Here is a 23,675-nt window from a genome sequence, read left to right as displayed (position 1 = left end):
CCTAAAACGTCAGATTACAAGTTAAAAAAAAAAACTCATTTAAATAACATTGGAAAGTTAATCTCCCCTTTAGGCAATCTAAAAATTGAAAATATTCACTTTTGGCAATTTTTCTGTGGGTTAATCCCGAAAAGCTACAATCATGCCAAATTACAAATTTCACTTTCCACGTCAACCGGAAATACCCGTTATTTTGTGTCAGTGAGTTCATGTAGTTATATATATATATATATATATATATATATATATATAAGCTAAGCTTTGGCTAACTGGGAGCTCCGCCCCCCAGACCCCCGCGTTTGCTTGGCCTACGGCCTCGCATCTCTTACATATTAGCCTTTCTATCAACAGCGAATTTCGTGCATTTGCTCTTCATATTTTCTGAATTTGGCCAGCTGGAGGCTTTACCACCCCCACCCCCACCTTTACTTGGCCTACGGCCACGCACCTCTTTAACTCACAATTCTATCGAGTTTAAAGTTTCTTTTCCTATTTCAACTATCTAAAAGATAAGATTTTGTATTTCAAGAAAACGGCTATTTAAATAGATCTTGCATCGTTTGGCCTAATCCTCGTTTCGCCTAACCAATTATCTGACACTTTTATGACAGATAAAAGATAAGCTTTATTCCCGCCATTTTAGGCGAAATAAGGATACTCGTTTGGCCTAATCCTCGTTTTACCTAAAATGGTGGACTATAGAAAAAATCGCGGAGATAAAACTGGAGGGAAATTTTTCGAAAAAAAAATCCCTACTATCTGAAGAACTGAGAAATACAAATTAGTTTTCCCATAACTAATTTGTAATAGGACTATTTGCTTTCGGAAAAGTGTTTCGACAATTGTACCAGATTTCATTCCAGTTTCAACGCATTTTTGTAACTGTTAATGCATTACAAGGGATCCTATTGTGATTCTATTGTAATTACAATTCGTATGAAATTTGTAGCTATTTCGAGCTACATCTGACAAAAGATCCGTAAATTTGCTCATAACTTAACAATGGACAACTGTGATCGAAATGAGTGATTTGTGACAAATCGCTCTGCTGACAAATTGCTCTTTGGATAATTCCACAATTCAAACATCTCAATGTGTTACTGACAAAGAAAGAAGAAAAATATATTTCATTTCTAATTATTACTTTTGAAATTACAACTTTTGAGTTGAATTTCCACTCGTTTCACACACTACCGGGAATGTCCATAGCATAAGTCTCTGAGATGTACAATGAGACTGAAATCCGGGCTTCTCGGTGGTTGTTTCAGCAGGAAGAAATTGAATGCTCCTCCAAACAGATGGTGGCCAACCGGGATCTGTTACGAGGGTGGTTGTCCTGCTGGTACACTCCATTCATATGACAGAAATAAAGATATAGTTGACTCTGGTGATCTTTGTACTTCGATACAATACGGGTGAATAGTAGGTACCAAAGGTCCAAAACATTACTTACAGAAAAGCACTCTATAAATCAACATGGTCTCCGTTATTTTGTACAATTCCAACCTGACATGATTTCGTTGGGCTGGCACCAAATTATAGATCACTATCGGCGTGATGAGATTGAAAACGAGACTCATCTCACCAGGGTTTGCTGGTTTAAACCAGCTGTTAAAAATAAATAAATAAATAAATAAATAAATAAAACTAGTTTAAAGCAAAACACGAAAAATGTTCGTAAAAGTGTGTGTTCGTAAAATCTTGATGAACACACAATTATGGGTTATTACGTTTCACTCCCGTATATTATTCGTATTATATTCAGACCTAAATTTCCCATTCATTACTCAAAAAGATTATACTACAAAAGCAACTTTTGTATTTTTTTATAAGTTTATAAATGCTTCTTTTGTTATTTTTTAATAGTTTGTTATTATTGTTATGCAATTTCAATCAAAGAAAAATTCTAAATATTGTTTCGTTCTAATAATGTTTATTATTGATAAAATACATCGAAATGCTGTAGTTTTGGGGGGAGGAGGGATCATACAAATCCCACGAGAGCCATTTATTGAAATCAGAAGTATCTTTGGTATTTATTTATGTATAAATAGGTCAGAGCCAAAGTGGACTCAAATAATTCGTATCTTTATTCACTTTTCTTACTGATATGCAAATTAAGTCTATTTCTTTTTCTTCTAGTTGTATTTCTTTAACTTGGACTAATATAAGTCGTAATGAACTAACTTGGAGTAAATCAGTTCTTCTGTACTCTGCAGCATTTTGAAATTGTCCATATGTAATTCTGTATAATGGTTTCACTTGTGCAACTTGTTATCTTTTTGTCCTTCTGAAATGACTCTTGACAGTTACATTAACAAGTACCTAAAGATCAGCACAACGTATTTTTACCAGGAGTCGTTCATGAGTGAGTCGGCAGACATATCGCATTTGTGGTCAATTAGTCCCGGTTTCGAGTTCAAATGGAGGACAATTTCTCTCGGATGTAAGCCGAGAAGCGGTTTGATTCCGCTTTAAGCTTATGTGACCTTTTCCAGCATAACCCGGTTGTTGCACAATAACCCAAGATGAAACAAACTTATTTCTCTATATATGTGATATAAATACATACAGCAAATTATTTAAACAAAAAACCTGATTCAAACCCAAAAAATACCGGGTTTAAACAAAAAACAAACAAACAAACAAAAAAAAACAGGTTTATTGTTTTGTTTTTTTAAACATGGTTTTTGCCAACCCTGCATCGCACCATGTTACTCGTTTCTATGGTCCAGTCACAGCATTCTGTTGCCAGTGTAAAACATTAACGGTAGTGACATATAATGACAAGTAGTAACCTCGTGGGTTATCGGCTTCTGAAGTCCATACGATGAAGCGAACGTTGTCTACTAACTATCTGGCTGAACCCCTTATTCAGTTGGGTGTCCGTCTTGGCTAAGGTTTACTGGTGTTCGGTGCAGTGAGCAAAGTTATGAAAACATTTATACCTTGTTCTCTTACATGTGAGTTTCTTTTACATTGTTAAATTACTGTAGATTTCCAAATTATGCAGATTCAATATTGAAACCGGAAATATATCTATAACTTACGGCAGGAATAGAGTGATAGTGTGAGACATGCAACCTGTTTATCGGAAGCTGAATTCTCATCAAAAACGATTTCTCATTATCTCTTACGATTTTAAATATTTAGGAATCAATATTGAAACCGAAAGTTGTACTAGTTCTTACTTTAATAGAAGACTCAAGCTGAGATTAAATATATTCTTAAGATTTGGAATCCATACCATAAATCGTTTGCGTTAGAGAACGTGTCGATATATATGCGATATATGAGTAGGCCAATGGCAAAACCCGTTAAATTCACTTTTTTATTTTACAAAAAATGACATAGTGGTTGCTCTGGAAACCTTAGTTGGAAAGCTATTATTTCCAAACAGTATTCAGTAGAAAAAGCCATTTTAACTAGTTGAAACTTGTTAAATCCATCATGACAACAGATGCAAAAACAGTTAAATTCCTCTTTCATATTCAGTTTCATAAACTGTTAAATCCCAAATCTGCAAATAACCTCATGAGAAAAGCAGAATCAAACCCGGTTAATTCCATATTTCAAACAATTTGAGGTTTCGTACTGTATCGGATTATCTGAATTTAGTTTAGTATATGAGTTCAGATTAAACTATATGAGTTTAGTAATCTGAATATTTATTGCAACTCTTCGTAAATCATTCGAAATTTTATTTGGCAGGATTTGAAGTGTGTGCTTTCATTTTTTTTTTTTTTTTGACTGAAAATTGAAAAAAAAAATGAAAATGAAATATTTAGTTTTAAGTCTCACGGTTATGCCGGTTAGGCTAAAGGAGACGGTGATGATGAGAAATGAATGAAATGGTGGAATGAAGAAAGTGGGAGGAAACGGAAGAACCCCGAGAAAACCCACGAGCACGGTGTTTGTCCACCACAAAGTCCACACGGCGCGAGCTGGGATCGAACCAGGAACCCCAAGCACCGAAGGTGAACGCTCTACTACTGAATCACCGCGCACCCTGGACTGAAAATGAAGACACTATATGTCTTAACCTAACTGTTCGTGAAACTTTTCTGTGCTTATATTCTTTTCTCTAATAATTACTAGACAAATGCACGCAAAATCGAAAGAAAACGATACTCTAGGCAGCGATGATCATAATTTTGTTATCAGACAACACCAAAATTGTCTAGAAAACGTACAAGACACATGAAAAACTGGAAACGAAATGTAGCCTAAAAGACAAGGTGAGTGGACTATCCTATGCTTAAAAGTCGTTTGTTTTGTATTTCAGGGTAACTCTTTACTTTGAACAGAACATTGTTGGATTAGGTTCTTCTCTAAACAGTCTCTTCAGCTTCAGCAAAACCTCTTTCTTAAAATGTCTCGTGTCAATTATCATTCAAAATTTTAACATGCTTTTGGTACAACATGTTTTTAAAAAATTGCCACTTATTTACCATTTCTGATTCTCTTTCTGCCGCTGTTTTGCTCAAACTCAACATTTGCACATTTTGTTTTGCTATATTTCAAATTCATATATTGGGATAATTGGCAAATTAATTATCACCCTATGTTAGTCCATAAAAAGTTACAAACTCTTCCAAAATATAGTCATTCAGTTTAGAAATGTATACAGATAGGTATAATTAACTCCGCTTGTAGTTACGAAGGGTTTGACAATTGAAAGCAGCTCAAAGCTCACGTTTTACAAAGAGGTTTTTGAGGAATAGAAAACCGAGAAAATGGTGATGCACCAGAGGACGACGACGATATGGATTTCCATTTAGTAGATGATGATGGAGAGGAGGTTACATAACTCAATTTTTTGCACATTTGAGTCCATTGTTTTCAATTTAGAACAAAATTAATGTAGCATTTATGTATCGATATTCATTTGTGCCAATCTTGAGCAATGTATAGTTGATAATACATTCCCCCCCATCCCCAATATTTTAGTAGGCATAATACTGATTTCTGAGTCTGGCTCCCTTTCTTTTTGATAGGTTTTGTATCTTGAGCCTCAACAAAAATGGTCGCTAGTCCAGATGCAAAAGCTGTTATTTCCATTTACATACGCAAAACCTGTTAAATCCAAACTATTTTCTTCAATAACGCAATTCACAGACTAATGTGATTATACAGCTTTCCACAGACCAACACTCACATTATTCTTAATTGTGTAATATTCTCTAGTTTCTAATGTTATTTTACAATTATGACTTGTTTAAACAGTTTTTCTCGATTTGTCACAAATTTTAAAATGTGAATTTAACGGGTTTCGCTATTCGCTTACTTATATATATTCGTATATATCCATGGTCCTAGTAAATACATAAACAAGTTTTGGTAATCCTAACTCTTCGAAAATAGTTAATATAATATTAATCTATATATTTTGCATTTCTTAATTCTTTATATACTAGGGAATTTTCTCTTATATAATTTCCCTGTGTTGAATTTGCACGGTTTTTTCTTATTGTCCACCATTTTAGGCGTGACGAGGATTAGGCCAAACGAGGATCCTTATTTCGCCTAAAATGGCGAACACAAATCTTATCATTTATCTGTCATAAAAGTGTCAGATAATTGGTTAGGCGAAACGAGGATTAGGCCAAACGTGGCGACACGATTTAAATAACATGGGGATTTCTTCATTCCCCTTTAGACCCCTTAAAAATTAAAAACATTCACTTTTGGCAATTTTCCTGTAGGTTAATCCCGGAAGGCTACAATCATGCTAAATTTAATCATTCTATCCTACCGGAAGTGCCTAAACATTTTGGGGTGTAGAAGACGTCCCATATAAATAACATGGGAAAGATTTTTCAGTTCCCCATAAAACCACTCTACACTTCGGAATTTTTATTTTTGATGATTTACTTAGGTAACGCTAACGAAAACGTACAAGCATCCATTCATTCCGAATTTCATATTTCAATTTCGTTTCAATTCAATAAAAACCGAATTTCAAGTTTTTATTCCAATTCCAAGTACCTAAAATATGAGATTATAAGCCAAAAAAGGGCTCATTTAAATAACATGGGGAATTTCTTCTTCCCTTGTTTAGACCCCCTAGAAATTAAAAATATTCACTTTTCGCAATTTTCCTGTCGGTTAGTCCCGGAAAGCTACAATCATGCCGAATTTCAACTTTCCACGTCAACCGGAAGTACCCTTTTAATTTATGTCAGTTCACGTAGTTTTATATATATATATATATATATATATATATATATATATATATATATATATATATATATACAGGGTGTTCGGTGAGGAAAGTCAAAGATTTTGGGAGGTGCTAGGGGAGGTCATTCTAAGCAAAAATGCTTATGTGAACATAGGGTCTCTTCCTTCTCGTTCCAGAGATAAGGTCGAGGTAACTTTTTTGCCTCTTGCACTTGCCGATTTTCGTTTGAAACATTCTAGCACACCCTGTAGTCGGGGTTATGTTACATATTATACCTCGTTTGAAAGGTAATGAAATAGGCTTGCGGATGGTATACAGATTGTCCCAGTACTACATACAAGAGGGAAGTTACGGAGGGGAACTTTTCGAATTTCTCTATAAAATTCCCTTTTTAAAACAATTTTTCACTGTTCTTGAGTGGAAACACTGTCACTAGAGAAACGATATCTAATTAGGAGAAAATGATACTGTATACTAAAGATCCAGGCGAGGTGTCAAGTTTTTAGCTTCATTAGAAGCCGTAATAAAAAGTATTCTTCCTAACTCCTTACTCTAATAACATAACAATGTTCCAACTTTCCATAGATGACTATGGTTACGAATGTTAATAAAATAATGTTTTTATGCAAAATTGAAAATACAATACTATTCCCTAACATATGAGAGCTCTACATTTTTGTGCGGGAACACTAATTACCATTCACAACAACAGATGAAAGTGAAACTAAACACATTTGAATTAAAGTTTTCGTACAACAAACTACACCAGAATGTCAATTGCAATAGGGTTGTCGAAATCATAAATAATTACTTGTAATGTACACGAACATTTTGCTTGTCTCATGTATGCCCAAGAGATGTTACCACTGTTATGCCCAGTTCCTCGAAATGTTTTTTTTATTATTATTATTATTTTTATTTTTTGTGCTGTAAGCGGCGCACAGCAACTCACTAACTTGAAAGGACCATTTACTAGTTATTTTGTGTCTTTGTGTGCAAGTGATAGCAGGAGTTTCGTTATTGTGAGGACGTGCAAAGTGCTTGTGTGTAGACTGTGAACGAAGTTCGATAGTGTTGTAGTACAATGCCATTCCAATACACCCACGCTGAATATGCAGATATAATGTACGTCTACGGGTTTTGTGATGGTAATGCCAAAGGTGCGGTGGAGGAATACCAGCGAAGATTTCCTCACCGCAGAGTCCCTACTGCACGGGTCTTTACATGCGTGTGTACTAAACTGTGGGAAACTGGTGAGCTTCTCAGCATGAGCTAACATCTGAACGAGGCTCAAAATACAAAATACACCCCTTAACAAGAAGACAACGTTGAAAGAAATGAAATGAAATTTTTGACTTTTATGTCCCACGGTTATGCTGTCCGGGCTAAATGAGACGGTGATGATGACAAATGAGTGAAATGGTGGAATGAAGAAAGTGAGAGGAAACGGGAGTGCCCCCGAGGAAACCCACGCACACGGTGTTTGTCCACTACAAAGTTCACTTGGCGGGGGCTGGGATCGAACCCGGGATCCCATGCATCACAGGTGAATGCTCTACCACTAAGCTACCGTGGCCCCACAAGAAGACAACATTATTCAAGCTGTACAGAGAAGTCCAACCACCAGCATTAGGAGACTTTCTAATCAACTTGCACTTCCACGTACGTATGTACATGATGTACTGGGAGGAGATGGGCTTTATCCGTTTCATGTCCAAAGAGTGAACATCTCCATCCAGGACGCAGTGAACTACGTGATGGTTGCACCCAATGGGTACAGGAGCATCCTAATGTTTTGCCATTCATCTTATTCACCGATGAGGCCACTTTCACCAGGGATGCGATAAACAACACCCGCAACTGGCATCGTTGTAGTGACGAAAATCCTAGGGTAATCACAATATTTCAATATCAGGAATTATTTTCTGTAAATGTTTGGGAAGGGAATATCTGTGATCAGATCACTGGTCCCTTTTTTCTGCCCCAGCGTTTGACCGATAAATATTATTTTAATTTGCTGCGCCATGAATTACCAGTACTATTGGAAGATGTGACTCTTCAAACTCGGGCGTCAATGTATTACAGCACGACGGGGCTCCTTCTCATGCAACACAAACTTAAGTCAATATCTTGAATCCAAGTTTCTTCATCGGTGGATGGGTCGCAGAGGATGATTATTCACAGGCCGCCCCGCGTCTTACACCTTTGGATTTTTGCTTGTGGGGTCGTTGAAGGACGTTGTATACAAACTAAAGGCCAACTCACGAGAAGAAGAAATTCAGATCATTCTAGAGACATTTGACACCGTCAAAGAGTGCCGAGACGACATCCATCGGGCAAAATTGCATGTACTGACGCGCATTGCAAAGTGCATTGAGGAGGATGGTGATATCTTTGAACATCTGCTGCACGCGCAAAACAATTACGTTGAAGATTGACACTAGCAGGGTTACGTCGCTATTTGTATGCATTAAAAGTAACTAGAGATGCAAAAAAGCCGGCTTTTTTGAATCGATGGTTTTCTTCACATAAAAAGCCGGCTTTTTTGGGAAAAAAACGAGAATTTTGGAAATTTTGGCTTTTTTTCATTTTCATGATTTTTCTATCTAAATAGCTTTCTTATAGTATATTCTATAGTTAGATAAGAATTCCATGACCTAAATGCGATATTTCGCACTGAAATTCGCCATCAAGATGGATGGAGCACATGTTTTACGAATTAAAGCTAACATAAAGAATGGAGTATTTGAGGGCAATTTTAGAGGCTTTTGAGTTATCGACATTTTTTTTCTTCTCTAGATCATTTTAGTTTGTCATCATTGTTTCATTTCTAAGAGCTTAGTGCTCTAGCTTCTAGCGCAAAAGTTAAACTTATGTTTCTCTATATATCCGTCAAACCGTACTTCCACATTTCTGTTATACTGTAGCTGTGCAACGATTTAGCAATAATTTTCCGGATACAATCTTGAATACTAATTTATACAAATAATCAGTAGCGGATTGAAAAAAAGTACTTTGGGAGGGGTTTCTCTGATTGTTTCGCTTTCTAAAATGTCCTAATTTTATTTGGGAGGAGCTTGAAGTTTATGAGTACAGGCATAATATTTCGTTTCGTTTATATATTTAGCGAACCTTGAAGATCATTTTATACTGAGAATCAGTGGCGGATTTAGAAGAGTATTTTTTTTTGGGGGGGGGGGTTCTTACTAATGTTTAGTGTTTCTAAACATTCGTAATTTTTATTTGACGCGAGCTTAAAGTTTATGAGTAAAGGCATAACTAATAGATATTTCCTTTGTTTCAGACATTCCGTAATTTTGGGGAACAGGCTCCAGTCTGAAAAACCGCCCCTCTAACCTTCTCAAAACCGTCACTGCTGGTAATAAGTAATATCAACGATTTGAAAACAATAAGAAAGGAAGTCGGCCAACTCACAGTACACGCACTATTTCTACTTCACAGATGGAATGAAAAGCTTTGTCAGAATGGTCGAATGCTGGGTTGAATCCCGAACTTCCCGATAGAAGCGCAAAAGCTCCACTCAGTCATGTTTGTTGTGCAGTTGTATTTATCTTAACTTAAATATATTCCGTAGTCCTTTTTTTGGTGGTGGTGGGGTGGGAGAGTTCGGTAATGATATGAAGCAGGGTTGGCTGGTTTAAACCAAGGTGGTTTAAACCGTCTGTTTAAAAAAAGAAACTGGTTTAAACCAAGAAAAAAGAACGAAAAATGCTTTAAATCGTGTGAATTTCATGGTGACGTTTTCACATATCATACCATCCGCATTACGTTTATCTACTTTTCACCTTTTAATCAAGGGGTCCCGTGTTCAATTCTCGATCGAACCACAACTCATCTTTCAAGTGTAAACCAAGTAGCGATTCGAGGTGTCCCTTTAAGCGAAAGTCTTCTCCGTAATAATCTTGGTATTTCATAAGGATGTTAAGCCTAAACATACGAAATGAAACCAAATTATATATTTCTACTTGAATGAATGCCTGTTGTTTTATAAATAAGCCAAGGTTGCTTAAATATATTGATAGAAATTGGCAAAATTTATCAACTGCCTACGCAGTTTCCAACATCAGCTTGAATTTGACTTGGTTTTTATTTTATTGTATATCTACATACCAAATTTGTAATTTAATACCTCAGTTCTGTCGTAGTGATTATGATACGTTGACCTTAAAATTTTACATACAAATACATTTAAAGTAAAAGCAGGATTTTCCCAATGGCTAAGGCAGGAGTTTCTCGATTTGTATATAATTCTGTATAATGTTTTTACTTGTGTAACTGTTTATCTTTTTGTTCTTCTGAAATGACTCTTGACAATTATATTAACAAATAGGCCTATGTAAAGATCAGTACAATGTATTTTTATCAGGAATCCTTCGTGAGTGAGTCGGCAATAGCATTTGTGATCAATTAGTCCCGGTTTCGTGTCCAAATGGACAATTTCTTTTGGATGTAAGCCGAGAAACGGTTTGGATTCCGCTTTACCTTGTGTGACCCCTTCCAGCATAACCTTGTTGTTGCATAATAACACAAGGCGAAACAAGCAAATTTCTGTCCATATCTAATATAAATACATAGAGTAAATTATTTAAACAAAAAAAAAAAAAAACAAAAAAAAAAACTTTTAAAAAAATAACAACCATGGTTTTTGCCAACCCTGATATGAAGGGTGTGAGCCAAGAACATGGTAACCAACAAATTTTCAATTCCTGAGTCATGCAGCAGATAGACAGCAACGCATACCGCTTCGTTTAGTCCTTCATGTATAGTCTTATGTGAAAAATCAGCTTTCCGACTTTCAAAATGGATTGTGCAGCAGAAAATCTGTAATTTCTTAAAATAGTAAAATAGTAAAAATGTTCTTGCCTCACACTCTTCATATGTTGAATCCCTCTTGTTAAAGTTCAGAAAACTTGAGGACTGAGTAAACCGTGATGGTAGTCATACAAAACTATAGAATTTCAAGAATATACAGAACCAAAAGCTCTAGATGTGCAGCCTGTAAGTGTATTATATAAATCTAAGTATTTCTCTTATGTTTTATTTTAATTTTATTTTGTTTCAAAAAGAGGGTATGGAATATTTTGAAGTAAAAATACTACATAGAATTTTGCTAGTTATTTGTGTATTTTATTTAAAGAAGTATTTACTTTTAGGGTTGGCTGGTTTACATCAGCTGTTTTTTTTTTTTAAATAAACAACTGGTTTAAACCAAAAAAATAAAAAGAACGAAAAATGCGAATCATGTGAACTTCATGGTAACGTTTCCGCACATCAAACAATCTGCATTAGTTTTATTTCCTTTTCACCTTTTGATCAAAGTGTCCCATATTCAATTCTCGTTGAACCACAACCCTTCTTTCATGCGTAAACAAAGTAGAGGTTCGGATGTGACTTTAGATGAAAGTCTTCTCCTTGATAACCTCGGTATTACGTAAGGATGTTAAGTCTGAACATACGAAACGAAACCAAATTGTATATTTCTGCATGCCTGAATGCCTGTTGTTTTATAAAGAAGCCAAGGTTGCTTAAATATATTGATAGAAATTGGCATAATTTATCGATTGCCTACGTAGCTTCCAACATCAGCTTGGATTGGGCTTTCAATATCTACATACTAAATTTGTAATTTAATACCTCAGTTTTAACGTACTGATTATGATACGTTGACCTTTAAATTTTACATGCAAAGCAATAACAGGATTTTTCCGTTATTGTTTTACATTTAGAGTAATGACGGGATTTTCCCGATGGCTAGGGCGGAAGTTTCCAAATTTAAGAAATTTACTGACCGGACTTCTGTAAGCTTACGTGACCTCTTCCAGCATAACCCCGTTGTTGCATAATAACACCAAGGCGAAAGAAACTTATTTCTGTCAATATGTAATATAAATACATAAAGCAAAATATCTAAACCCAAAAAAAACCTGGTTTAAGCCCAAAAAAGCCTAGTTTAAACTCCCCCAACCCCCCCCCAAAAAAAACGAGTTTTTGGCATTTTCAAAAACAACCATGGTTCTTCCCAATCCTGCTTACTTTTGTATATAGGAGATTAAAAAATCTTATTATATGCATTGGTTAATCCTTTGGAATTCATAATGTAAATATGTTAAGAAGTAAAATTGTTTGAAATATCTTTTCGAAATTCATGGTTTATTTTCGAGGTTTTATATTATTATCGGCATCAACCACTAATTAAATGACTTTTTGTGTTATAGAGAAGCGAAACAAAATCTGATTTATCAATTTAAAGCAGAATTTTGAAAAAAGCCCAAAATTTCCCAAGCAAAAAAGCGAAGCAGAAAAAACCGAGTTTTTTTCCCAGCCCTTGCATCTCTAGAAGTAACTATTATTAATGTATTAGAAGTAATTATTTATGATTTCGACAACTTTATTGCAATGGACATTCTGGTGCAGTACGTTGTACGAAAACTTTAATTCAAATGGGTTTGGTTTCACTGTAATCTGTTGTTGTGAATTGTAATTAGTGTTCCCGCACAAAAATGTAGAGCTCTCATATGTTAGGGAGTAGTAATGTATTTACAATTTTGCTTAAAAACATTATTTTATTAACATTCGTAACCATAGTCAACTATGGAAAGTTGGAACATTGTTATGTTATTAGAGTAAGGAATTAGGAAGAATGCTTTTTTTTTACGGCTCACCGGACACCCTATATATATATATATATACAGGGGCGGATCCAGGATATGATCAAGGAAGGGGCTAAACCATATTTTGCCGTTTTATCCAGTGTAAAGCAGGATTGAAGCTCATTTTATCCAGTGTATACCTGAGCGTCAAGGGGGGGGCTATAGCCCCTATAGCCCTCCCCTTGGATCCGCTACTGTATATATATATATATATATATATATATATATATATATATATATATGTAACTCTATGGCGTATGGAACCCCGAGGTTCAATGTCGCGTTCACAAAAGCTCTCCACTGACTTCTATCCTTAGCTAACTGCATCCAGTTGCTACTTTGTACTCCAATCTCTGCGAGATCCATCTTAATATTGTCCTCCCATCTGCGCCTAGGTCTTCCTAATGGTCGTTTTCCGATTGGTCTTCCAGTCACGACTTTGAAAGCGTTTCTACTTTCTTCCATTCTAGCTACATGACCTGCCCATCTAAGCCTTCTAGACTTGACGACCCTAACAATGTTGGGTAAACAGTATAAATTATGTAGTTCCTCGTTATGAAGTTTCCGCTATTCCCCATTCCCGTTTCTCTTGGGTCCGAATATTCGTCTCAGGATCTTGTTCTCAAATACTTTCAGTCTACGTTTTTCCCTCAGAGTAAGCGACCATGGCACAATGCACAAGGAGCAAAATAATTTCTGATATAAATTAACAGGAATCATTTTCAATATGGCGACAGTATTCATAACTTTAACGAAAACAAATTCCGTTATACCAGATGCCAGCGTGTTTATTAATTCAGTTATTGTGGAGCACCACATATTCAGTAAATTCTTTTTTTACAATGATATATTTCTTTTTTTACAAGACATATTTCACAGTTTTTTCACCGAAAATGAAAATTACTTCATTATTATACAAATTGCCACATAGGTTACAAAAATACATGTTATATATTATTAATTAGCAGAAATTGCGTGAGTTTGATGAGAGGAGGGTGGTTACAGGAGGAAGATTTCTTCCAGTGCCTTTTCCGGTGGAAGCGTTCCTAGCATCGCTGCTACGTTCCCTCTTTGCACAGCCATACTTAATCTTTGTATAAGAAAGGCTGAAGCTCGAGTGCACCTGTGTTGAGAGTTATTCGGCATCCAACTTCTTTAATAAAGTTTAGTCCTTCATGACCCCAGGACCCACAAGTTTCAATGGCGATGGTGACGAAGTGGTATTTGTCCAAGAGGTTGTTATATTTTCGTCTCTTTTCAGATTCTCTACGAGTTGCGACCATCCCAGCTTTTATGGAAGAAGTAGGAACATTAGAGGGGGCTAGAGTATCGGCACAAGTGAAATCCCATATTAAAGCCTTCTCTCGTTTCCATGCCATCAAAGACATTCCGTCAGGTCTCTTGCCGTCAAACGACTACACTCCATTGGCTCTCTCACGGAAGGCGTTCCAGAAGAGATGAGGGCTCTCATGATGAGGTCATTAACATCGGAGTGGCGAGAGTATCTACCAGCACTGTGAAGAGATGATAGGTCATGTATACCTTTCTTATCCACTAAACTTCCGCAAGCAAGGCACCGGTGTTGTTCGCAGACATCTGCTCCCAAACGTAACGCACAAGCGATTCGAAAACTTTCGTCGGGAAGATGACGCCCTAGGGATGGAGATGGAATAGCCTGTACCCAGGCACCTGTTTCAGGGGATGAAGTAGCTAGAAGACGTGCCTTATCCTCAGGATTGAGTAAATGTTTCCGATTGCAGCTATACAAAATTATGCACACACACTATACATACATTTAAGAATATGTGTATAATACAGCAATGAAAACAACTAGTATCAATATTACTAATTAAAGTGATACTAACCCAGGAGTACAACCGAGAGCTTTTTCTATTTCTTCAATGAACTTCATCAATGGTATGAAGATGAGAGTAATATTGCGAGGATCAGGCTGACAAACAAGTAATCTCTCGTGCTGCGAATGAGCTCTGTCTATGGCCTCCTGTAATAAATTTCACGCATAAAAATCAATACAATTCATTCATTGAGGTTTTCGAAAATTAACAAGAAAATTGAATTACGTCACGAGTATAAAAAATGAACTTTTCTATAACTGAAATCAAAATAGTTAAAATACAAACGTTCGTCTTCTAGTAAATGTTTTACAAAGAGAAAAAAAATTATTAATCTATTAGTGTTTGCTTTTAGAGTTAAATTTCTTAAATTACCACACAACCCAAAACACTTTTTTTTTTTTTTTTTTATTAATCGAAAAAAAGGGAACAATATCTCTGAAAAGAGATTCACCAATATATTTTTAGGAAAAATCATGTAGCATGTCATACCAAAAAGACATTTTATATATACAGTAATCAATTCTATGCTTCCATATAATACTAGAATCTTTTCACATTTCATTCTTCGAGTTCATTCGTTTTATCGACTGATATGTTGTAAATTCGACGTTCCTTTTGAGCACGAGACCACACGAAATGAGATGGAATTTACTGCTTGAAGAGATATTGGAATCATTATTCGAGACTTAGTATCTCTCAGAAAACCAAATTCTGGACTACGCGTACAGTTGAACTCCCTCACAGCTAAGGGATTAGTTTTCCCACCGGATGACTTGGAAATGAAAATGAAATTAAATCTTTGAGTTTAACGTCCCACGATTATACCCGTTCGGCTAAAAGAGACAGTGATTAAAGCAAGTGAATGATAATAGAAGATTTGGTGGAATGAGAAAGTAAGTGGAAACGGAAGTACCCCGAGAAAACCCACAAGCACGATGTTGTCCACCACAAACTTACTTGGCCGGGGAACGGGCCAGGGACCCTATGCACGACAGGTAAGTGCGCTACAACGGATGACTCGGGTTTCGGCTCCAAGTGTATTCAAAATTGAACTTCTCATTAGATTTGGTACCGAAATGTAATTTCTATTTTCAATTCTGCCTACTTACTTACATTGAACCTAGCTTACTCATTTCCTTCCTGTTTAAATGGCAGCTCAAACTAAAAATGGGAATAAAGTTAGAAGTAGTGTTTCTTCATCTATGTTCCTCATGAATTACACAAAACGTTTCTACTTCTCGACTACAATACGGGTTCATAATTCATTACTGACTTCTTTTTTTATTAATGCACTAACACCAATTTTATGTTTGATGTAAAAGAAGCTGTAGAATGAATACAAAAGAGAGAAACGACACATAATACTTATGTTTTGTTAAATATATATATATATATATATATATATATATATAAAAGTATTTTAGTCAGACCAACGTATAGCCTATTAAGACAACATCATCACCTTATCTCCAGAATGTTCTGATTAGATTCAAAGGGACCATATCGTCATTTATACTGCAATATGTCCTATATAAAAGAACATTCATTTTCACTTAATATACCCAAATCAAAAGTTCCTTGCTTGGCTTCTTGACAGTTATCTGATAAACGACACATTGCAATATCAACGACGATTTCAACTGACAATATATTCAATATTTCTGTCCCAATGAGGAACACCGTGTGATAATTCAAATCTTTGAAATTCATCTTGAGAAGAAAAATAATGTCTCTGTCGGAATTAGGGAGTTTCTAGGATCAAAGTGAGAAATTGATGTCAATGTTTCTAAGTACATGAAATTCTTTTCCTATAAGGGTCAATAAATATTTTAACTTTGTATTTTTCATCCCATTATTAATATTTACCATTTCATTCTCTGTCAGATCGAAATTCTAATCCTTGGATTATTTATTTGGTACTTCTCAAAATCTGTGTGTCGCTGCACCTGACTATTAGTAATTACTGATTATACACTATTGTGGTTGCTTTATTTTAATCTGTATTCTATTGCTTTCGTCTTCCGACTTGTGTTATATACATTTTTTGGTGATCAACGTTGACATATGTTGCATTATTTCATTTCTTATATATATATTTCGCAGTCTTGCATATATTCTGTATTAACATGCACACTTAATATATTGCAAAATCTCGAGAATTATAATAATTATTTATTCGCAGTTACTTATTCTCACTTACCTAAATTTCGAAGCAAACTGTATTCCTTTTTACGCGAAGCTTACTGTAATACAGGATTTCTCAACCTGAGGTCGGGAACCGTAAGAAGTGGTCGCGAAGGGAGGTGAAAAAGATAAATATAATTAGGACCTAGTAATGAAAAAATATTTCTTTAAAGATTATTTTGAATTTCTTATTTTCATAGAAATATGTTTATTCCAGTGCTTATTGTCAAATACGGCAAGGAATATTAACCCTAGACAATACACATGGAGCCATAAGATCCCTGAAGATTTACACAGCGGCACATATGCTCCTGTAAAGATAAGACGTTATGCACTCGTGACTTTTTATTTCTCTCTGAGTTGTTGCTTGCGGACGTGTTGGTTTATATCTCCCTTCACTTAACCACAAAATATTATTTGAGGTCAGTAAACGAAGCGTTCGTACAGATTAATTACTAGACGACGATGTACGGCGAATGTTGTATTATACACTGTTGTTACAAATTTATAAAAGGTATAAATGTATCAAATGTGAAGAAAATAAAGTAATTTCAATTCAAAAACTATCAGAAATCATATTATTAGTTCTCCAGACCTCCACGCATACTGTGTTGTTTCTTTGGCCTTACGTATACTATCTAGGATTAAATAAAATTTTAAAAAGATAAAGTTTTTTTAAAAAAGAAACACGGAATATAAAAGAGAAAAACTGAATATTGAAACAAAAGAAGAACTTGGAAGATATTTTGCAGAATTGTACATATGTGTGTGTACGGTTTGCACACACATAATGTAACTGCTGAGCAGCAATAATCAAAAAGCTTATTGCAAACCAAAAGTTATTTATGAAGTCGCTGGCAAGAGGATGTGGTAAAGCGGGGGAAGGAGGAGGAGTCGTGACATGGAATAGGTTGAAAAAGCCCAATTGAATAATACAAAATTACAGTAACAATTCAAAATAATTCACCTGATTGCCTGCGTTTTCTCTTCTTTGCTCCTTAAGATAGTTGTTTATGCTCAACGCATGAGAAGAATAATCAAAACGAAATAATGGTGTTCGTTTCGACCTGAAAATAAAAATCAATGGAACTCTAAGTTACAAAACTAATATTTACCAACATACAATCACTAGAATAATAAAAAGTTTTTGTTGATTTTGTTTCATTTAGGAGAAAAGTCTTTTACATCTAATATTTTTCATATTAAAAAAAAAAAAAAATCAAATAGTCGTGCATCTGCATATCAGGTAACTCTTAACTCAATCAATAATGACACTTCTTTCACATCCGCGGTAATTTCTTTGCAGGATAAAGACAATTAATTACGACTAATTTCTATCGTTTTGCATGTAAACTTTTGCATTTTGACACAACACGAAATTCCCATATACTTCGCAACTGATAAATTTTTCATATCTTGCAAAGAAACCTGAAAACTAAGTACAGTACGTAAACTATAAGAAAATAAAATCACGTGAAATATATATATATTCATTAAATCCCTGCTGGGTTTTCCTTACCTTGTTGGTTTTCTTCTGGCAAAGTAAGCAGAAATATCACTTGTGGCCTCTGAGAATGAGGAAGGTGCTTGATGCTGACTTCCAGTCGTGTTTTGTATGTCCAAATAATCAGTGAGAAGCAGTTGCAGCTAAAATGAAATATTAATGTTATACCAGAGAAATATCCAACGTCTAATAAAATTCAATTCTAAATCACGAAGTAACTTATTTTTACACCTGAATAATATTTTCCAACTTATATTTCCCAGCTAACACTGAGTGTTCCCAAAGTCAATGCTCGGCTCTTAACCTTCGAATTAATTGTCCGCTTGCAAGCACGAGTATCTATCATCGAACTTTATAAAAGTAAAGAGGGTCGTATTTATTTAGTTTTAAGATTCATGTCCCATGGTTATGCCCTTTAAGCTAATGGAGACGATGAAAAATAAATTGTGGAAACATAAATTGTATATACCTGTACATAACATCCATACCCAAAATGTGGGTCATGTTGTATGTCTTCAGATATATACTAACAAAACAAGAGGACATATTATTATTATTATTATTATTATTATTATTATTATTATTATTATTATTATTATTATTATTATTGAAAAAATGAAATGAAATCTTTGAGTTTTACGTCTTATGGTTATGCCGGCTAGGCTAAAGGAAGGGGTGATGATGAGAAATGAACGAAATGGTGGAATGAAGGAAGTGGGAGGAAACGGGAGAAACCTGTGGAAACCCATGCACATGGTGTTTGTGCACCACAAAGTTCACTTGGTGCGAGCTGGGATCCAACCAGGGACAGCCAGGCACCAGAGGTGAACAGTCTACCACTGAGCCATCGCCGCCCCTATTATTATTATTATTATTATTATTATCCTAATACGTATTTTAATAAGGTTTCCATAACTCGAGAAATTCCTTCCGTCCGTACATAAAATACAACATTCCTCTTTACACAATACTTAAGTTCAGCTATCATTAGTTGGAAATGTATGGGAGAAAGTCAAATTTTGACTTTTGTTTACTTGCTATTTATTGTTTCAAACGTTTCAAAATGTTTACAATTTCTTCAACTCATTTAAACTTAAATTCTGTTCTATTGGTACACTTACTCTCAAGTTTATTTTGATCAAACTATTACTTTAGGCCGCCTTATACCCGCATTGCATTTCATGCATTTTTTCACACTTCACCAACTTTTATATTATTTTATTCATGATTGCTGTTAGTACTGTTAGTGCTTAGTAACTTTCCACATGTTAGAGGTTGTTTACAAATTATAAAATCGATTTTTAATGCCCCAAGTAAAATATTTTTGCCAATTGAGAAAACTGAAGGATTTCTTTCGGATAGCAGTTTTTGTTGACAGTATAAAAACAATTTATGAATAAATAACAATCAATTGCGAAGACTTAAAAACTACAAAATAATGGTACAAACCACAATTGAAAGGAACTGAAAACTGTGTAGAGGGTTGACACTCTCCCTTTGTAATTGATGTATGTTTCATCTCGTGATTCTAGTATTAGAATTAGGAATTACATATTTTGGGCTTTCAGCATCTATGGCCATGTTAGCCCTCAACATATGAAGAGCGACGTCCCTTGACGATCACACTGTCCGGGAAATTGGGTAGGAAGGAAACGGCCTGGGAGCATTATGTTAAGTACCATCTAGGCATTTGGCTGGTATGAATGAGGAAAACACAGGAAAAACCTCACTTAGGACAGCTGACCATCAAAAGCTGTTACATATTTCCGACCAAATGTCCTTACCGAGAATCGAACTCGGGATCGCTCGCATCATCGTGTTTCTAGGGTTAAAGGAAGTAGGATGGATTAAAACTCAAATTAGCCATCTTGTCTGGCACTGAAACACATCGAATTGAGTTTTAATTCGATTGTCTGACTTATTAACTATTTTCTAATTCTCCCAACCCCACTCCATTATACAAATATCAATCTCCGCCACAAAGACACCAACTTTTCAATATATACGAGGAGGAGAGGGAAGAGTTGTTAACTATCAGACTTGAGAAAACTGAATTATAATCATCACGATACGTGTATCAGGTAGTTAATGTATAAGACACAAGATCTGTACGAAAAAGGAGTGGTGGAGTAGAGCCTCAGCCCCTCATCTCGATGACTGCTTCTTCTTTTACTCCTATAGTACACGCAGAGGGATTGAGCTTTTGACACCGAATTATTCTACAAATCAACGACACATACGCAGTTTCTGACTGCTTAGTGTACACATTTACAAAGTGCATTTATTCTGAGTCATAGCACCCAAAAATTAAGTTATAAACAAATGCTCACTACATTAAAGTCTTACACATTACAAATTAAGAAAATAACGTTAGTAAAATTTTGATTATAGAGAAACTAATAAATTCATCTTGAGCGCATTCGATATACATGTATTTTTTTTCTTCCTGTACCACTTTTATATAGTGTCGGGGAAACCTTTTGAATTTTTTAAAATTTTTGTGACAGTGTTTTCAGTATTAACTGTCTCAAAACATTTTAGTGTAAGTAATATTTCATGTATAATATTTTTGGCTAATAAACAAGATTTATTACCGTTAATGAGACAGGATCCTTAACTTCAAAGAATATTTGAGAAGATATTTTATTTTCTGTTCAAAACCTCTCCCGCTCTCTCAGCGCTGTGATTGTAAATTATTAAAAGGAAAACACATCTAATTTCCATTGAAGTATTATTTTAATGTGATGAGTACTTGTCTAATAGAATGTGTTCCTTGCGTAAGACCTCAAACTTTAAGTGAATTTTACTCACCTCTATGCTCCAGAAGAAATATTGTTTCCAAATATATTCGGTGAATTTCTCTCATTCACCTCGGCTGTCGGACCTTGAAAAATGGCAACAGTTTCTTTTAAATAAGAGCCAAAAAAGAACTGCTTCTTATTTCTCAAGATTCGACAAAGAAATATGAAGGAAACTCACTGAACATATTTGAATACAATTTCTTTAGGAGCAGAAAGACGAGTAAACTTCATCTGGTTTCACTGTATGCTTTGGCTGACATATTTGTAATATCTTCTATTCACTTACCACAGCCTGAACCTTCGACCAAACATCAGGCATGTCGTATAAATTAACATCAATCTTGTAATTTTCAGACACACGTTTGAAACTTTTAAGTACACTTGCATGTGCCATAACAACAAGGCGAAATTGCTCAAACACTGTCTGAAGAAGATCCAGAAGAAGTTTAGATTGGTTCTGATCCTGCGGTACAGTTCCAAAATCCAAAATTTGTTGTGCTGTTCGCTTTATTATAGCAAGCAATTCATTCTGCATCTGAATCTTGATCATCTGTAATTGAAAAGATATACATAAACATTCCGATCAATACTACTCAAGTAGAAAACTTTTCCTTAATAGAACAGAAAAATAACTTTATGATATACACAGATTTTTACTCCTATTTCTTTCCTTACCAGTTTGACAAAGTGGCGACGAAGCATTTTGAATATATGATAGTGTTATAATAATTTTTGGTAAGTAAAATTACATACCTTCAATGACTCTTTGAATAATAATAATAATGTTCTAATATTTTCTCAGCCAAACTGATTACATGGTCAGAAGTCGATTGATGGATAAAAGTGAAAGGAGGGAGAATATCATATAGAAAAACAAGAGGAGGAAAATATAAACACTAAAAAAGGTATTTACATTCGATTATATATTAAAAGATTCCACAACTTCAATTCAAGATTAAATAGTTTTTCAGTGCAAGGTGCTTCGAAGAATCATTTAGTAATTAATGGAGGATATTTTGGTGCATGAATCAATAAATTAAAGTGCGAAAATGAAAATGTTCTTTGAGCGTCAATCATAATCATCGTTATTATGCCATTGTTGGTAAATCACTGGTGCAAATTAAGAACCTTCCACGCACCACGTCTTCACTCATCTTATCTTAATACTGTCATCAACCATAACTTCTTTCTTTTTCCTTTCAGCACGTCAACTTATATTAACTTCCTTCCTAAAAAACATTCCAACCAGTATATCTTCCCTTTACATCCAAAACTGTTCTTTTCCTCCCCTATTATTTCTAACACTTCCTCGTTAGTTTCCATTTAAACCAGATAATTCTATCCATTCTTCTCCACAACCACATTTCGGAAGTCTCCAGTCTCTCTTCATTCCTATTGTGTAATGTCAATGTTTCTGCCCCACATAGTACAATACTCCACATGGAACATTTTATAGAGCTCCACAATAGTATGTAGTTCGGATCCCACGTTAAGCAGTAAGTCCACGTCTCATAAACCCTCGGTGCTGAAAAGGACGCTAAACTTCAATCCAATCTTTCAACTAACGGAACAATTTCTGAATCTTTTTCTTAATTCTTAATTCACGGATGAACAAAATAAATTTTGCATTATTAATAAAGACTACAGTTCACAGTGGGTGTGCATAAAGTTTACGATTATGGCCTCTCCCTTATTATCACATCTGACTGACTAAAACATTTGTAAGCATTTATGAGCGTGAGGTCTACATTCAAAGCCGATATTTTATTACTTTTGTAGACAGTGCATTATGTGTGCTATCTTCCAAATGTTGAGATAGTTCCCGAAAACGGGAAGTTATCATATTTAATATCCTTTACACTTCTAATATCTGAACTTCACTTTGTTATATCTAGATAAGTCTGTGAACAACTAAGTAGCCTGGTAAACTCTCTTTTTTATTTTTATTTATTCATTTATATATTTTTTAATGCAGCAGCCAGGAAATCGATACCGATTGATCCAATATTATCTTCTGATTTCAATTCTGCTTGACTTTTAAGTAGTGTGACCTACGTAATGTTAATTTATATTTTCGTTTTACATTTTATTTATACACCCCAAATTGTAATTTATGGAAGTTTGAAGTTTTAATGAAGTGCTGTTCTTGTTTAAGATGACTATTATGCTATTACTTTCAACTGACTGGTGTGTCACTACATTTTTACAATGCTGTCAGATATTCTTTCGATTGTGTCGCGTGAAGAGCAAGATGATTTTTTACCTGGTATAAGCAAGTGCTATTGGTTGAAACATGCCACGAGGAACCAATATGGACCCTGGGTTAAAGAGTCGAATAATCAGGCAATTTAAAATGAGTCAATTATAGAGACAAGGGTCTCTCAGATGATGAGTATACCTAGAAGTGTTATCTCCTGGTTGTGATACTGGTTTCAAACCATCGAAGACGTCCGGTATCGATCTATACAGGTCAGA

The 23,675-nt window shown here is 35.0% G+C and overlaps 1 protein-coding gene across 1 annotated transcript in view; it reads right to left on the bottom strand.

Moving 5' to 3' along the window:
• Positions 1-23,675, bottom strand: part of Sec8 (exocyst complex component secretory 8) — a 70,274-nt gene that overhangs the window by 22,814 nt on the left and 23,785 nt on the right. The window contains exons 7-10 of the mRNA XM_081767339.1: positions 21,487-21,750; positions 18,415-18,542; positions 17,863-17,962; positions 14,721-14,857 (exon numbers count right to left, since the gene is read on the bottom strand). Of these exons, the coding sequence (XP_081623465.1) occupies positions 14,721-14,857; positions 17,863-17,962; positions 18,415-18,542; positions 21,487-21,750 (629 nt within the window). The remainder of the gene's footprint in view (positions 1-14,720; positions 14,858-17,862; positions 17,963-18,414; positions 18,543-21,486; positions 21,751-23,675) is intronic.

The sequence above is a fragment of the Thermobia domestica genome, chromosome 1 (assembly GCF_964235325.1).
Source record: "Thermobia domestica chromosome 1, izTheDome1.hap1.1, whole genome shotgun sequence".
In the NCBI taxonomy this organism is placed as follows: domain Eukaryota; kingdom Metazoa; phylum Arthropoda; class Insecta; order Zygentoma; family Lepismatidae; genus Thermobia; species Thermobia domestica.
Note: the sequence above shows the minus strand (reverse complement) of the source record. Positions and strands in the feature narration are given on the sequence as shown.